General features: G+C 40.4%; 1 protein-coding gene across 1 annotated transcript; it reads right to left on the minus strand.

The window, feature by feature from the left end:
• Positions 1-551: 551 nt before the first annotated feature.
• Positions 552-8,903, minus strand: qrfprb (pyroglutamylated RFamide peptide receptor b). Its single transcript, XM_060036867.1, has 6 exons — positions 8,521-8,903; positions 5,601-5,759; positions 4,960-5,021; positions 3,651-3,886; positions 3,230-3,327; positions 552-2,194 (listed from the first exon to the last, which is right to left on the minus strand). Exons 1-6 carry the CDS (start codon positions 8,882-8,884, stop codon positions 1,758-1,760), a joined length of 1,356 nt encoding a protein of 451 aa, XP_059892850.1. The 5' UTR covers positions 8,885-8,903; the 3' UTR covers positions 552-1,757.
• Between the last annotated feature and the right edge of the window lie 10,299 nt (positions 8,904-19,202).

Raw genomic sequence — 19,202 nt, forward strand, 5'->3', positions numbered from 1 at the left:
TTCACTACTGGGCAAAGGCAAGCTGGGCCGAAGCGCAGCCGCCTGTGGAAACGCGCCATAAGTGACGCAACAAGTTAGAGTGTCACAGATCAGCCTAGCAGTTAGTGCAGTCAGAAGGCTAGTCGATTTATTCAGCGTACATTTGGGTAGACACTCAAACTTGGGACGTCACCAAGGCACAGGGCGGGACAGATTTTCAAACGGCTTGTAGTGGCCAATCAAACTCACTCCCACTGGTAAAGTAGGGGCCCTTTAATTCAGAAGCCGATACAGACTTCAAAAGAAGATGTCCGTGCTGTCAATTAAACCAAAAGGTCAAAACATGGATCGCCCATGACTGTAAACCTGTGAAAGGTAACCTCGCTGGAAAAGCTTTCCTGCGCTTTTGAAATGCTACTCACATCAAACATGACCAAACACACATGGCCTACGACACAATGATCGGTTGAAAGAGGAGCAAGGAGCGTGTAATAAGGATGAGGCGTGTTCAGGGTTGTATTCCACGCAGTCCCTTCACTGCAAAAAATTTCAGTGTGGAGGCTTACGGTATATATATTCAACTCCATTTATTCCACAACACAAAATTAAATTACAGTTTTATAAAATAGGAGGCCTCAGATAGACAATTCAGAAATTTCTCCTCAAAGTCCATCCCAGTGCAGCATCTGCAGTGTATCCTGATGAAGAGAGGGGTAGAGTGGCTGATGCACAGATTCTCCCTGGTTAGCTCCATTCACTTGAAGACATTCTCTTGAAGACTTAAATACTACACGTTTTCTGCCACTCTGATCCTTGATCGATTTTATAGTGTGCGTATATATATATATATATATATATATGTATATATATCGAACCTTTAAAAATATAATATAAATGATAGACATTTGTATAAATCAACGCACACATTCTCATATTCACGAAGCTAAACACTTTTGCTGGTGTAAATTGAGCTATGACCATGAATGATGCAGAATTGGACCTCTGGTCTTAGGTTTGAAGCTACCCTGTGGTTGCATATGTATGCTCTATTTACCAGAACAATGTCTGTATGTGAATTTTCGTTTTGGGCTTGAAAACAGTGTTGCTGGTGTATTTTGTGTATCACATCTAAGCACTGGTGAATAAATTGCAACAACCAAGACACTAATTCCTGTCATGTTTTGTACATAACGCAATCACTATTATCTGAACAAAATACAGTTCATCCATTCTCAACAAGCGGCAGGTATCTAATGCACACACTCTTTCAGATTTGGATACCTTCCAAAAACACACTTTCCATTAATTAAACCTTTCTGAGAGAAAGCAGAAAGTGTATCCTCTGAGGTATAGCTAGCTATGTGATCGAACCCTCCCTGTGGCTGCTTGTCATTTTTTCCATTCCGTGTGGTTTTCAGGTAGTGTGTAACCGTGTTTCATACACAGAGAATATATATCGATATATATCTATACTGTTCATGGACAGTGAGAACACAATATGGCTTTTAATGCTTCAGTCGTGACATTCAAAAGACAATCCTAACCAGATCGGTCAACATACAAAAGAACAAGACGCAGGCCGCAGGCGCCACACGACTCGTCACTGCCCTTGATCCCGCTCTATCCCGGCTCAGAACCGGGTTCCCATTCTTGTGCCCGCCCACGTTCAACGTTACGACGTGGCGGCCGTCGACCGGTCGGCGGCCCGCAACCCATCGGAGCTCTGACGGGGGGGCAGGCAGAGTGATCCCGGACTTCCTCCACGAGAAGTCCCTCCCTCATTTGGTGATGCCGCCGCCACCGCTGCTGCTCCCGGGCAGCTGGGACTGCATGGTGGACACCTTGTCCCCGATCACGCCCAGCGAGCTGCAGCCGTGGGAGGAGCCCGACGGGCCCTGACGTCCGCCATCGTCGTCGCCGTGGCGGTTCTCGGAGCCGTCGGCGGTCTTCAGGAAGGCCTCCCGCCGCAGGGGCCTGAAGTGGACGATGAGGTTTGCAACGGGGCCGACGGCGGCGTTGGCGGCGGCGTGGCCTCTGCCCGGGGCCCCACGCTTGCGGAGGCAGAGGGACAGTGTGGAGACGCAGCTCTTCTTGAAGTTGTCGTTCATGAAGGCGTACACGATGGGGTTGTTGAAGCTGTTGAAGAAGCCCACCGCCTGCACCACAGCGATGATGGTGTGGAGCGTCACCTCCTCGTACTTCTCCTCCAGGTCGCCTGGAGGGGAGGGGCGCGCACGCACACACACACATGCACGTACACACATACATACATAAACACACATAGACATACACAAGTACACACACACATGCACGTAAACGTACACATACAAATCCACCCACACATACACACACACACACACATACATATACACATGGTGGGTCTACAGATCATGAAACAGGTCGGCACAAAAAATAAACTCTATAAATGATGCAAAAGTCTCTCCAGCCCGGGTAGACTATTTTGCATCTCCCATTTAATACGCTGAATAATTGAGAAGTCAAAATACATTTACTTAAAACGATAAAACACTGGATTACTAATGAAATAATACTACTACCGATGGTGTACATCGATGTAGACGTGTTTGAAGGAGGTCTTTATGCCTGGTATGGAAACAGTTCCCTGTTTGCTTGGGTTTCAGTTCTTGCTAGAGCCATATATTCACTTTTCGATAACTACTCCATTGTAGTAGTGGCTCTGGAGGTAGTTGATTGCTGGTTGCTGGTTTTACCCCACTTTGACACTTTGTCCCCCAAAGTGGGGGACAAACTTTGGGGGACAAAGTTTCAAAGTGTCTCTGAGCCTCACACTTTAGCCTCACTGCACCAAACAAGCTGGCTTTTGCCTGGCATGGCTGACATTCACTTTGAAGCTTGGGTGAACAGGTTTGAAAAGTATTTTTTTATAAATTTAGTCCATTTACCGTTAACAACTTATCAGTTAGATTCCAGCAATTCACTGGATCAAATCATTTCAGATGCCAGCTCTGAAACCCAGCATATTCTGGCTAGTTTGGCTGGGAATTGACAACCTTAGTGACAGTCAATCAAGTAATTTATTAATCCAGACCGTCGCCATTATCCATTCATGAACCACTCATTTCAGCACCCCTGGGCAGGATCCAAAATGATCACCTTCCAGAATCCAATTAAATAAAGATATTTCATAAATTACAGTTTGACAGGCAGATTTACTGTGGTAAAAAGGTAAGAAACCTAATTATGGACCCTGCTCCTGGGTAAAGCTTACTGTATTCATAGAGCATGTGGACCGTGTGGAACGGAGCCCAGCAGACTGTGAAGAGCAGCACCACGATCACCATCATCTTCACCGCTCGCTTCTTCTTCCTTTCAATGCACGACAAAAAGAGCAAAATAAGACACAGAAGTCCAAAAAAATGAAAGAGAAATTATGTCAAAATGTTTGATTATGCGACTTATTTTTGTTACCAGGACATTCTCTGTTACACTTTACAATATGTTGATTCATTAGATATTAATTAATATTACTATATGTAGTAATAAGCATTATCATATCTTCTCCCAAAGAAATGTAACCTTGCTCACTAAAAACCGACGCAGAACCAAAACAGTTCACGACTGCGTCGAAGCATCTGCGTGGTCATTGCGTTGCGTCGACGTGGAACCTCGACTGAGCCATTACCGCTCACCGGGAGATCTTGCTGATCTCCCTCTGGTTCATGGTGTTGAGGACAGACGAGTCGCCCACTCGCTTGCGGATCCACAGCTCGATGGCGATGCGCGTGTACAGGAACATCATGGTGAGCAGCGGCAGCAGGAAGAGCGCCACCATGATGAAGGTGGTGTACACCTGCCGCTGGGCCAGCGAGGGCCAGCTCTCCTGGCAGCACACGTGGTAGTGGTCGTACAGGAAGTCATACTTCACCTGCAGAGAGGTGGTAGTGGTTGTGGTGGTGGTGGTGGTGGTTGTGAGGCAGGTGGTGGAGAGGCATGTGATAGTGAGGGTGGTGGTGGTAGTGGTGGTGAGGGTGGTGGTGAGGTTGGTTGTGGTGTTGGGGAAGCAGGTAGTGGTGAGGGGGGTGGTGGTGGTGGTGAGGTTGGAGGTGGTGATGGTGTTGGGGTTGGTGAGGGGTTGACGGTGGTTTGAAAGAGAGGTTCCCACTTGCTTCAATGAAAAGCCATTCAGGCTTCAGGACAGACAGACGCAATTTTTCTTTTACTATGAATCGCAATAGTATTGTGATTTATAAAATATAAAGTGGCTGAAGAGGGTCTAAGTAAGGGGTCTTGTGTTGGTCTAAGTGGGTGCTTCAACCTTTACCTTGGTAGTCCACAGTTGAGTATCAACTGAGTATCAACATCATCTCAGTTGAGTGTCAGTGGATACACACTTGACAAGTCAACATTGTGTAAGGTTATCAAGAACCTATCCACATATATTCCATTCAGTGTTATCCGACTATTAGATGTAATCCATAACATGTGAAGTGAACAGCAACTATACATCGTCAGACCTTTTTCAGTTGAATGTCATGTTACATGCCTCATTTGTCTCCGGTGAACTTCAACATTGTGTCTGGTCTCATCATGGACTTTTGTTTGTTGTTTCGAAATTGATATTGCTGTTTATGCAGTAGACACTCAATTGCATGGTTTATGTGGATAGCTTAACCTTATTGAGTGTTGATGTGAGCATCAACGGACAGAAAACTGAGTCGATACTCAACTGAAACTAAATTGAGACTGAACCGCAGACTATTCTAAGGTGTAAGGTGTTGCCAAATTAAAGGTTATTCTAAATCCAATGTTGTACTCATTGGTATGTGTGTCACACAGCAAGCCTGTATATCCTTATCAATTGGGTGAAATTCTTCATCATACTTATTAACATCTGCTCTATTGCTGATCTGACTTTATGATAGCATGCTTCGATATAGGGAATGTCCGCCTATTCTTTAGGGGAAAGGGTATAATGCATAGATAAAGTATTCTACTCACTTCTAGTTGTTGTACAAACAGTATTGGAGAGCCCACCATCACTGATGCAATCCACACTATCCCTGCAGAATGGGAAAAACGTTTGTGACACATAAGCTTTCTAGTAGCACACTACTGTGTGGCCTAGCATTCGCTGAGTTTATAATCAGAGTTAAAAATATATATAACTCCAAGTTAAAAAGGGTATTTTAACGTCACAAATATTCAACAAATCCTGCATTTGTACTGCAGCAGGCGTTCAAAGTGGCAGCTTGTAAACTGCACTACTTTATTATATTTAATAAATATGTAAAATGAATAGAATTACAATTCAAGAGTGAATGAAAGAGGTAGTGATCAATCTATGGATTTGTAAAATGTTCACTGCTTTCAACTTATTACATAACACAACATAACACCATACAAAATAATCTCCTTTCCTGTATTGAAAAGCTGATGCAAAAATCTGGTGCAAGAAACCTAATCTTCACAGCACGTTCTTTTCAGACAATGTGCGTATCGAGTTCGGTCAGTATGTACCTCATCTTCGCAAATTGATACCAGCAATCAGAGTGCTGTGGTTTTTTACACACTCACCCACACAGACTGACAACATAAACAAGACACAAATACATAGCCAAGTGTTTAAGGGCCGCGCTTACCTAGCATTTTGTAGGCTCTCCTGGATGTGTACTGCCTCCTCATTTTGAGTGGATACACAATTCCTTGGTACCTCTCGATGGCGATGCAGGTCATTGTCAAGATCCCTGTGACTATGGCTGTGGTCTGCACAAATGGAACCGTTTTGCATACCAGAACCCCTGATGAGGCAAAATAAAATGTCCTTGTAACAGGGTAAATGAATGAAGTTGACAGAGTTCGTGAAAATGGTGGCCATGAAGGGTAAGGATAGGTCAACTTCTTCAGTCCCTTCACTTGGGATATAGCCAGGTTGTTTAGACAGTTGTTTTAATATAAGGACGGATTCTGTAATTCTTTCCAATGAATGACACAATCCTAAGTGAATCACAAACTGATGTTTATCCCTTAACTGTATTTGTACCGACCATTTAAGGTAAATTTTTCATTCAAATACCCATTTGAATTGTTTTCCCTCCCCTAGAAGTGTGAAAGAGGTACTAGGCTGAAATAAATCCCTTCATTGAGAACCCCTGGTTTAGCCTATCTATGATGACCCCTCACTTATTCATGCCCGCTGTTCAGACCAGTGACGTATTGAGATGCATAATTTGCACATGGATCAGTATTGACCTTCATGTTCAACACGTTGTGCTCGATGCTCCTTCCCTCCAATGGGATGCTTATTAATGTGGGCTGACAGACATACCCGTCTTAACAAACACAACGGGACACTTCTGAGATTGGTCCAAACAGGGTTTGTTAGGGACAGCAGTCATCTGATTCACCGTCTACGATGAACAGAGTACATCTGCAAAGCGCCAGACCGTACCACACTTGTAGAAAACCATTTCCAAGATTTTCGAGGATTTACCCTTAGTGTGCTCATGACATAACAACAACAAACAACCACAGCATGACAGTCAATATACGCAATAAGATAAAAACAACATATATCGCATAACCCCAATGAAACATTAAATACATTCCTGGATGTACGATCTTGACAGTCAAAGGGGAAGGTCCAGAGCAAAATATGTCAGGTGTTTAAAAATATATATATTTTTTGCTTTCACATAGTAATATCTGCAGTCTGTGCTGTATAGGAAAAAAATGATTTACATTTTTTATTGGCCTTTTAGAGTCTTTTTCATAAGGGGTGTTTTTTAATAAGGTGTTTGCAGGGTGCCTGGAGTTCTGTTGTATATTTTGACCATTGCGATGAATGGGTGGGTGGGTTGGCAGTTGAAGATTTTTAAGGCTAAGCAAAGAATTCTGTCCAGCTGTGCCCCTGCTGAACTGTGGAGCTGCAAGGCAAAACAGATATAGAACAGTTGAGAACATGTTCTCTTGCAGCTCTGTTGAACTGCAACATCCATTCTCTACACAGTGACACCCCCAGTATGTTTCAGCTGGCAATGGAAAAATTGTCTAGAATACTAGAAGCTGTCCACTTTTTCCAGCTCATGGCCATAATGGTCAGTGTCCATCTTTCCCAAAATAGACCAGCAGCTCTTTACTTTGGAGATGTTTGCTTTACCAAGATGAAGAGACAGCACCAATGAACCAGAGGCAAAACCTAATTTCAGTTTCATGCAACCACAGCACATTTGAACAGACTAACCATGTGAAATGCAGTTGTATGTATGTGGACAAAGACTACAGGAGGTGATTGTACGCATGCCACCATTGTGTATGCACCTGGTTTGAGAGAACCTGTTGTTCCTTTTGACTACCTGCATTCCATGGTGTACAGTCAAAAGCCTGATGACCTAAAAGGGAGATTGACAGGCCCAGCCCGTGTCATAGACGGTTTAAGGGAATCCTAAGGGCGCCTCTGGAATATTTAATTTACTTTTACTATTAATACTTCAAAAATATTACAAAAAAGCCCACAACATCTATTAAAGAATTGTCTATTAAAAAGTCTATTAAAAAGGCCCTATTTAATTGGTTGTTGCATCAGCCCTAGCCTGGATGCGCCCGCCTACTTCCGCTAAATTCTAATTTCCCTTCAGTACTAGGTCTGGATTTGTGGTATATTCACTGGTTTTCTGCAGCCAATTTTTTGGCTGTCCATTCAGCGAACAGAGGGAGTGACTGTCACAACCAAATGTTAGCGATTGGTTCTGGTAAATCCAGAGCGGCACTGGGCAGATCCAATAGTTTTAAACTCCAATAGACACCCGTCTTCAAGTGAGTTAACGTTTGTCGATGGAGAGTGGCCATACTCTCTGTGAGTCTGGTAGGACCAGGCTACATCAGCCATGCCACAACTATAAATACAGTTCAAAGACCTAAAGATGTGCAGTTTATGTGCGAGTGTATGAACGTGATGATTGGTGGAGGAATAGGCTGCAGCATTGGCATAGGAAGCCCTTGGCGTTGTGTGTCTCACCAGAAGGCAGGAAATTAAGTGTTGCTTTCGCTGCTGTTCGCTCCTCGCTGCAGAATGCTCACCTCATTCTTCTCCATCACAAAGGAAGGGGATTGGGAACTATTGGCTTTCCTATTAGGCTGGGATTGTTGTCAAAGCGACAACCGAATGCATTGTGGTTGTCGCTTTGTGGTCACGGGTGGTGAAACCTCAACACTGGTTGACACTTGTTGTCTCTGCTGCTTATTATAATCCCCACGCATATACAAGCATGCAAACGCATGTGCCCGAACACTATTTTAACTTTATAGGGAAACTTTGGAATCCTCGAACTCACACACGCACGCACACGCACGCGCGCGCGCGCGCACACACACACACACACACACACACACACACACACACACACACACACACACACACACACACACACACACACACACACACACGGGATGCGTTTGAGTGCCCTTGTAGTTGAATGGGCAGTTAGCACATAACACATCCATCTAGTAGCCTATACACACATCTATTTCATCAAGACTGTAGACATGCATTCAAGAACTCACCTCCGAGCCACTCTGAGGAGATATTTTGCAAGAGAGTAAATGGGACGCAGAAGAAAGTGATGAGCAGGTCGCTCACCGCTAAGGAGCAGATGAAGATGTTGGTGGCGGTCTGCACGGCGCGCTTTTTCACCACAATGTAAACCACCAAACTGTTACCCACCAGAGCCAGGACGAATATCAGGGCGTACATGATCACAAAAGTCGTTTTCACGCTGTACGGCAACTCGGGGACGTACACCAGAGGCTGGATGTTATACGAGTCGATGAACTCCTGGCGGCTGAGGTTGTAGAGCTGCAGCATCTCCTTCAGGACCTCGGGGGTGATTTTAGTGTAGCGCTGTCCGGACTCAGTGGAGGTGGCCATGCTGGTCCGGTCAGTCAGTCAGCGTTAAAAAAAAGAAAGGTTAAAATATTAAATATTCTTGCAAGGATCCACGGAAGCGTCCGTAGCGGATCGCGCCTTCCGCGTCTAATGGATAGGCAGCTATACAGGCTGCTGGAGTGCCGCTGCACGTGGGCTCTTATTGACAGTCCATCAAACAAGCAGAGGAGCGTATCACGGAGTTCCAGTTGTTATGGTATGCTTGATTTGTTTCTTTTTTTATTGGACATGACAAAATCATTACCGAACACGTTCTAGGTTTTAGTTTAGTGTAAATCGTTTATATCGTTCTTGGTTGTTGTTCTTTATCAATGAAACCATCCAATAGCCTCCCAATACATGATGGATAGATAGATGATCTCGAAACCCGTTCAGTGAAGCATTTATAGTCCTGAGCTTTTAGCTTTAAAGGCATGAGGGCGGAGTCGAAACGCGCAAAAAAAAGCGCATGCCGTTTTCGCGGAGGAAGTAGGCCTACCCGAAAGCCACACTTTCTAAAAGTAGATGTCTTCCCAGAAAATGACTCCGGTAAAAATAAAAGTCACCCAATAGAATCCTACGAGTAAAAGTCTTAAACTATCTGCTTTCAATTGTACTTAAGTATCAAAAGTAATTTTCTGATATTATATAGGCCTACAGTAAAAAACATACAAGTAAAAAAAGTAAAATCCTGTTAATAAAAAAGAAATTGGAACTTTCTAAATATATCAACTATAACATCAATACTAAGGGTCTTTCCTCACCTTCCCTCCCTCTCCATCCTCCTTCTGGACATCATCGTTTCATTTTAAATTTGAACTTTGATTACCTTCGATGATGATGAACTTGCTAGTAATATTAACCTTTTAGCTAACGTGTTTACACACACACACACACACACACACACACACACACACACACACACACACACACACACACACACACACACACCACACACACACACACACACACACACACACCACACACACACACACACACACCACACACACACACACACACACACACACACACACACACACGCACGCACACACACACACACACACACACACACACACACACACACACACACACACACACACACACACACACACACACACACACACGCGCGCGCGCGCTCCGTGTGCGGGGCACAACCAAAGAAAATGTATGATCAGTAGGCCTACATGAGCTAAAATAAAGTGCTCAACATATTCATGCATACAATTATCTTACATTTATGTAGAAATGTTACTTTAAATAATCTTACAAGAACTTAAAGAACGTCAATCGGAGAACAATGGACAATCAACGCTAGCGCGACTATTACATCATGAATCAAATCTCCTTACGACTGGCACGGAGATTTGAGTGACAGGTCTGATGGCCCGCCCTCGCCCCTAATTACTCCCATACCTTAATACTAAGTTATTGGGTCAAATCGAAACGGGGCGGGAAACCGCCCAATCCGGCAACACTTGTACTTGCCGTGAGCACTCTAAACGAAATATAACCGCGTTGGGTTGAGAGCACTTGTCAATCAACGTTACCAATCTCAGGAACACCATTTATTGGCCAAACCTGCTGTTCTCATGTCCCAACGTCATGATATTTCTAATTTCTTCAGGGTTTTTATTTTGTAGCGAGTAACGACGATGCAAAGGGAAGTTAGTAATCAGTCTTAGTATTGAGTAAGCAGAATTACTGCTATTGATAACTATCGACTCATGTTAGTTTACATTCTACAGAATACATACACACCATTTTCAGATAGCCTACAGTCATACACTGTAGTGCAAGATAAGCAGCAGGAGAAGCAGCTTTAAAGGACTCAAACATGGAGATATTATTCACCAGAAATATTAAACCAGAGGTAGTGAATACTCTCTCTCTACTCTCTACTCTCTCTCTCTCTCTCTCTCTCTCTCTCTCTCTCTCTCTCTCTCTCTCTCTCTCTCTCTCTCTCTCTCTCTCTCTCTCTCTCTCTCTCTCTCTCTCTCTTTCTTGCGGGCATGCCAATTAGCATGAGGTAGATCTGCTGCATGAATGACACACGCAGGATCCAAAACAATATTCCAGGACTATTCATAAAACATGATCCTTCACGATGTCTCAAATGTGAGAGAGCAACATTTTTCCAGGCTGAGCCTATACTTAACTTGGCCATATGTGAAGAGGCTGGTCTGACTATAGATAAGAACACTCATTAACAAAAAACGGGCGAAAACAAACCAGGCTTGGGCGTTTCCGTCATGACACAAGAACGCCCTTTAGGCGTTCCTGGTAGCGTTTCATCGACCAATCACGAGGTGTTTCGAAAGGCATGCTGGGTTTCGCAAGGCATACTGCGAAGCACAGTCACAAGGCATACTATGCTTTCCTTCCTTAATGGCAATTTTACCTCTCTCGTTAGATTTAGCAATCATGGAGCCCCCACTTGGCTAACGTTATGCTACCCGTACTTGAAACTGCTGTTTGAGAAAATCTAACTAGCGAATGTTCCGGAAGTTGACAGCCGTGCGAAGAAGAAGGGGTTCGGTGTTGACGGTGAAAGTTAGGCCAGTTTATAGCAGAGTTTCCGTGGTCAGAGTTTTCCGTGGTTATTACCGGTCATTGACCGTAAAAAAATGAGGAGGACCGACAATTCTAAATGTCCCCGGTCAGAATGACCAGTAGCGACTGGTCATTCAACCCGGCGGCGGTATCACGCGATTTCGTGCTCATGCGCACAAACGTTAATCTGTGCGCATCGTGTCCCAGATCAAGATTGTCCGACTTTTTTAGTGCTGCACGGAACGAAATGTAAACCAATGCATTCTGAATGGGAGCGTTCTCCGACAATTAACGTTGTTTTTGAGGAGTTCTGCTTACAAATCAGAAATGTTGACATATATATAACTAGATAATAATATATACAGATATATAACTAGAGGGTGCACTGTACTATCTGCGCTCACCCCTTCTGAAGCTTCTCTCTCTCTCGCTCTCTCTCTCTGTCCCTCCCTTTCTCTCTTTCTCTCTCTCGTTTCGTTTTGTGGAGCACGTCAATTGTCGGAGAATGCTCCCATTCAGAATGCATTGGTTTACACTTCGTTCTGTGTAGCACTAAAAAAGTCGGACAATCGTAATCTGGGACACGATTCAATAGATTAATAACGTTTGCGCGCATGAGCACGAAATCGCGTGGTACCGGGTTGGTTCATTAGGGGCAAGTCGCTACTCTCACAAAAAAAAAGAAAAGAAAATGAAAATGAAAAAATATATATAAAAAATATAATATATATATTTTTATATATATATAAAAAATAATCTCCCCAGAAAGTACAATAAAATGACAAGTTCGGCGCTTTTTTGTAATTTTTAGTCGACCCTGGCTTGCTTCTTCCAGCCCAATGCAATGTGAATTGGACTGGAAACATTGAAATGCGCATGCTCAGAGTGTTTCTCTGTTGAAGTGATTTTTTTTTTTTGATTATTTTTCTTCCTGGTGTATGTTCCAATATGTCCATGGTGTGGACTTGGGACCGTTCAATATCCCAGGATGCATTTCGCATTCCTGTTTTAAAATATCAGTGTGTAAGCTAAAAAATAGACTATATAGGAACATTTTAAAATTATAACAAAGATGGAGGCCTATTCAACATATTTGCATACTATTATTTTAAAATGAAAGAGGGGTTTTGTTTTACATAATTTGTTTATTGTATAAATCGCTGATCAAGGAAACCCATCGCAACGGAAATCCCGGTCGGATCCATCTGATTGTGTGTGTGTGTGTGTGCGTGTGTGTGTGTGCGTGTGTGTGTGTGTGTGTGTGTGTGTGTGTGTGTGTGTGTGTGTGTGTGTGTGTGTGTGTGTGTGTTTCTCTTCTATTCTATTCTATACAGTGTTACCCTTTTACGTTTCTTACATTTTATTTGACAAGGACAATTATTTATTCTTTATCAAATATGTTTTTTTTCATGACGACCAATAAAATTCGACAGTGTTACCCCTTATATTTTATTCGACAAAGACAAAAGTGTTACCCCTTATGTTTTTTTTCATGACGACCAATAAAAAACAACAGTGTTACCCCTTATGTTTTTTTTCATGACGACCAATAAAAAACGACAGTGTTACCCCTTAGGTTTTTTTCATGACGACCGATAAAAAACAACAGTGTTACCCCTTATGTTTTTTTTCATGACGAACGATAAAAAACGACAGTGTTGTCCCCTATGTTTTTTTTCATGACGACCAACAAAAAACAACAGTGTTACCCCTTATGTTTTTTTCATGACGACCGATAAAAAACAACAGTGTTACCCCTTATGTTTTTTTTCATGACGACCGATAAAAAACGACAGTGTTGTCCCTTATGTTTTTTTTCATGACGATCAATAAAAAACAACAGTGTCACCCCTCATGTTTCATTTGATAAAAACGACAGTGTTACCCCCTATGTTTTATTCGATACAATTCAACAGTGTTACCCCTTATGGGTGTTTCATGACGACAGATAAAAAACGACAGTGTTGCCCTTTACGTTTCATTTGATAAAAACGACAGTTTATGTTTTTTTTTCATGACGACCAATAAATAACAACAGTGTTACCCCTTATGTTTTTTTCATGACGATCGATAAAAAACAACAGTGTTACCCCTTGTGTTTTTTTTTATGACGACCAATAAAAAAACAACAGTGTTACCCCTTATGTTTTTTTCATGACGACCAATAAAAAACGACAGTGTTACCCCTTATGTTTTTTTCATGACGACCGATAAAAAACAACAGTGTTACCCCTTATGTTTTTTTCATGACGACCGATAAAAAACAACAGCGTTACCCCTTAAGTTTTTTTCCCATGATGACTGATGAAAAACAACAGTTTTACCCCTTATATTTTATTTGACAAGGACAATTTTATTTATTTTTTTTATCTGTTTTTTTTTCATGACGACCAATAAAAAACGAAAGTTGTACCCCTGTCCACGTTTTTGCTTGGATCCGAACCTGAGCTGTTTACAGTGTTAACCTCCAAACTTATCAATGCACCGAATAAAGTCATCACAATAGTTATACTTGACTTTATAATTCGCATGAAATAGTAATAAGAGTCTTCCAACAGAGGACATCAACCGGACTTGAACCCCTGTCTCCAGGGGGTTAGCTCACAGCTCTCTCCACTACCCACTGAAACTTGTAATTCATTTTTGTCTGAGGTTATAGACAGTGCAATAGACATGATAGCATTACGTTTAAAATGAAAGATATTGTGTTTTCCACAGAAATCGAGCTGCGGTCTCCAGTGGGTTAGCAGAGTGCACTCCACTGCACCACTGAGGCGATGACAATACACAATAATCAATCATCAATAAAGAGGATATACATGACATTAAAATGTATGTGTGTATTTCTATTATGTTTTTTTTCATGACAACCAATAAAATACGACAGTGTTACCCCTTATATTTTATTTTACAAAGAGAACAGTGATACCCTTTATGGTTTTTTTTCATGACGACCAATGAAAAACAACAGTGTTATCCCTTATGTTTTTTTCATGACGACCGATAAAAAACAACAGTGTTACCCCTTGTGTTTTTTTTTATGACGACCAATAAAAAACAACAGTGTTACCCCTTATATTTTATTTTACAAAGAGAACAGTGATACCCTTTATGTTTTTTTTTCATGACGACCAATAAAAAACAACAGTGTTACCCCTTATGTTTTTTTCATGACGACCGATAAAAAACAACAGTGTTACCCCTTATGTTTTTTTTTCATGACAACCGATAAAAAACAACAGTGTTACCCCATGTGTTTTTTTTTATGACGACCAATAAAAAACAACAGTGTTACCCCTTATATTTTATTTTACAAAGAGAACAGTGATACCCTTTATGTTTTTTTTCATGACGACCAAAGAAAAACGACAGTGTCACCCCTCATGTTTCATTTGATAAAAACGACAGTGTTACCCCCTATGTTTTATTCGATACAATTCAACAGTGTTACCCCTTATGGGTGTTTCATGACGACAGATAAAAAACGACAGTGTTACCCTTTACGTTTCATTTGATAAAAACGACAGTGTTACCCCTTATGTTTTTTTCCCATGATGACTGATGAAAAACAACAGTTTTACCCCTTATATTTTACAAAGAGAACAGTAATACACTTTATGTTTTTTTTTTCATGACGACCAATAAAAAACAACAGTGTTACCCCTTATGTTTTTTTCATGACGACCGATAAAAAACAACAGTGTTACCCCTTGTGGTTTTTTTTATGACGACCAATAAAAAACAACAGTGTTACCCCTTATATTTTATTTTACAAAGAGAACAGTGATACCCTTTATGTTTTTTTTTCATGACGACCAATAAAAAACAACAGTGTTACCCCTTATGTTTTTTTCATGACGACCGATAAAAAACAACAGTGTTACCCCTTATGTTTTTATTTCATGACAACCGATAAAAAACAACAGTGTTACCCCTTATGTTTTTTTTCATGACGACCGATAAAAAAAGACAGTGTTGTCCCCTATGTTTTTTTTCATGACGACCAACAAAAAACAACAGTGTTACCCTTTATGTTTTTTTTCATGACGACCGATAAAAAACGACAGTGTTGTCCCCTATGTTTTTTTTCATGACGATCAATAAAAAACAACAGTGTTACCCCTTATGTTTTTTTTCATGACGACCGATAAAAAACGACGGTGTCACCCCTCATGTTTCATCTGATAAAAACGACAGTGTTACCCCCTATGTTTTATTTGATACAATTCAACAGTGTTACCCCTTATGGGTGTTTCATGACGACATATAAAAAACGACAGTGTTACCCTTTACGTTTCATTTGATAAAAACGACAGTGTTACCCCTTATGTTTTTTTCCCATGATGACTGATGAAAAACAATTGTTTTACCCCTTATATTTTACAAAGAGAACAGTAATACCCCTTATTTTTTTTTCATGACGACCGATAAAAAACGACAGTGTTGTCCCCTATGTTTTTTTTCATGACGACCAACAAAAAACAACAGTGTTACCCCTTATGTTTTTTTTCATGACGACCGATAAAAAACGACAGTGTTGTCCCCTATGTTTTTTTTCATAACGATCAATAAAAAACAACAGTGTTACCCCTTACGTTTTTTTCATGACGACCGATAAAAAACGAGAGTGTTACCCCTTATGTTTTTTTTCATGACGACCAAAGAAAAACGACAGTGTCACCCCTCATGTTTCATTTGATAAAAACGACAGTGTTCCGCCCTATGTTTTATTCGATACAATTCAACAGTGTTACCCCTTATGGGTGTTTCATGACGACAGATAAAAAACGACAGTGTTACCCTTTACGTTTCATTTGATAAAAACGACAGTGTTACCCCTTATGTTTTTTTCCCATGATGACTGGTGAAAAACAACAGTTTTACCCCTTATATTTTACAAAAAGAACAGTAATACCCTTTATGTTTTTTTTTCATGACGACCAATAAAAAACAACAGTGTTACCCCTTATTTTTTTTTCATGACGACCGATAAAAAACAACAGTTTTACCCCTTATATTTTATTTGACAAGGACATTTTATTTATTTTTTTATCTGTTTTTTTTTCATGACGACCAATAAAAAACAAAAGTTTTACCCCTTTCCACGTTTTTGCTTGGATCCGAACCTGAGCCGTTTACAGTGTTAACCTCCGAACTTATCAATGCACCATCAAGACACCGAATAAAGTCATCACAATAGTTATACTTGACTTTATAATTCGCATGAAATAGAAATAAGAGTATTCAAACAGAGGACATCAACCGGACTTGAACCCCTGTCTCCAGGGGGTTAGCTCACAGCTCTCTCCACTTCCCACTGAAACTTGTAATTCAATTTTGTCTGAGGTTACATGTGACATTGCAATAGACATGATAGCATTACGTTTAAAATGAAAGATATTGTGTTTTCCACAGAAATCGAGCTGCGGTCTGCAGTGGGTTAGCAGAGTGCACTCCACTGCACCACTGAGGCGATGCCAATACACAATAATCAATCATCAATAAAGAGGATATACATGACATTAAAATGTATGTGTGTATTTCTATTATGTTTTTTTTCATGACAACCAATAAAATACGACAGTGTTACCCCTTATATTTTATTTTACAAAGAGAACAGTGATACCCTTTATGTTTTTTTTTCATGACGACCAATAAAAAACAACAGTGGTACCCTTTATGTTTTTTTCATGACGACCGATAAAAAACAACAATGTTACCCCTTGTGTTTTTTTTTATGACGACCAATAAAAAACAACAGTGTTACCCCTTATATTTTATTTTACAAAGAGAACAGTGATACCCTTTATGTTTTTTTTTCATGACGACCAATAAAAAACGACTGTGTTACCCCTTATGTTTTTTTCATGACGACCGATAAAAAACAACAGTGTTACCCCTTATGTTTTTTTCCCATGATGACTGATGAAAAACAACAGTTTTACCCCTTACATTTTATTTGACAAGGACAATTTCTTTTTTTTTTTATCTGTTTTTTTTTCATGACGACCAATAAAAAACGAAAGTTTTACCCCTTTCCACGTTTTTGCTTGGATCCGAACCTGAGCTGTTTACAGTGTAAACCTCCGAACTTATCAATGCACCATCAAGACACCGAATAAAGTCATCACAATAGTTATACTTGACTTTATAATTCGCATGAAATAGAAATAAGAGTCTTCCAACAGAGGACATCAACCGGACTTGAACCCCTGTCTCCAGGGGGTTAGCTCACAGCTCTCTCCACTTCCCACTGAAACTTGTAATTCATTATTGTCTGAGGTTATATATGACAGTGCAATAGACATGATAGCATTACGTTTAAAATGAAAGATATTGTGTTTTCCACAGAAATCGAGCTGCGGTCTCCAGTGGGTTAGCAGGGTGCACTCCACTGCACCACTGAGGCGATGACATTACAAAATAATCAATCATCAATAAAGAGGATATACATGACATTAAAATGTATGTGTGTATTTCTATTATGTTTTTTTTCATGACAACCAATAAAATACGACAGTGTTACCCCTTATATTTTATTTTACAAAGAGAACAGTGATACCCTTTATGTTTTTTTTTCATGACGACCAATAAAAAACAACAGTGTTACCCCTTATGTTTTTTTCATGACGACCGATAAAAAACAACAGTGTTACCCCTTGTGTTTTTTTTATGACGACCAATAAAAAACAACAGTGTTACCCCTTATATTTTATTTTACAAAGAGAACAGTGATACCCTTTATGTTTTTTTTTCATGACGACCGATAAAAAACAACAGTGTTACCCCATATGTTTTTTTTCATGACGACCGATAAAAAACGACAGTGTTGTCCCCTATGTTTTTTTTATGACGACCAATAAAAAACAACAGTGTTACCACTCATGTTTTTTTTCATGACGACCAATAAAAAACGACAGTGTTACCCCTTGTGGTTTTTTTCATGATGACCAAAGAAAAACAACGGTGTTACCCCCTATGTTTTATTTGATAAATATCGACAGTGTTACCCCTTATGTTTATTTCATGACGGCCGATAAAAAAAACGACAGAGTTACCCCTTATGTTTTTTTTCTTGACGACCAATAAAAAACAACAGTGTTACCACTCATGTTTTTTTTCATGACGACCAATAAAAAACGACAGTGTTACCCCTTGTGGTTTTTTTCATGACGACCAAAGAAAAACAACAGTGTTACCCCCTATGTTTTTTTTGATGACGACCAACAAAAAACAACAGTGTTACCCCTTATGTTTTTTTTCATGACGACCATAAAAAACGACTTATATTTGATTTGACAAAGACAACAGTGTTACCCCTTATGTGGTTTTTCATGATGACCAATAAAAAACAAAAGTGTTACCCCTTATGTTTTTTTTCATGACGACCAATAAAAAACAACAGTGTTACCCCTTATGTTTTTTTTCATGACGACCAAAGAAAAACGACACTGTTACCCCTTATAATTTATTTGACAAAGACAAGTGTTACCCCTTATGTTTTTTTTCATGATGACCAAAGAAAAACAACGGTGTTACCCCCTATGTTTTATTTGATAAATATCGACAGTGTTACCCCTTATGTTTATTTCATGACGGCCGATAAAAAACGACAGAGTTACCCCTTATGTTTTTTTTCTTGACGACCAATAAAAAACAACAGTGTTACCACTCATGTTTTTTTTCATGACGACCAATAAAAAACGACAGTGTTACCCCTTGTGGTTTTTTTCATGACGACCAAAGAAAAACAACAGTGTTACCCCCTATG

Source organism: Gadus macrocephalus, chromosome 18 (genome assembly GCF_031168955.1).
Source record: "Gadus macrocephalus chromosome 18, ASM3116895v1".
Classification (NCBI taxonomy): domain Eukaryota; kingdom Metazoa; phylum Chordata; class Actinopteri; order Gadiformes; family Gadidae; genus Gadus; species Gadus macrocephalus.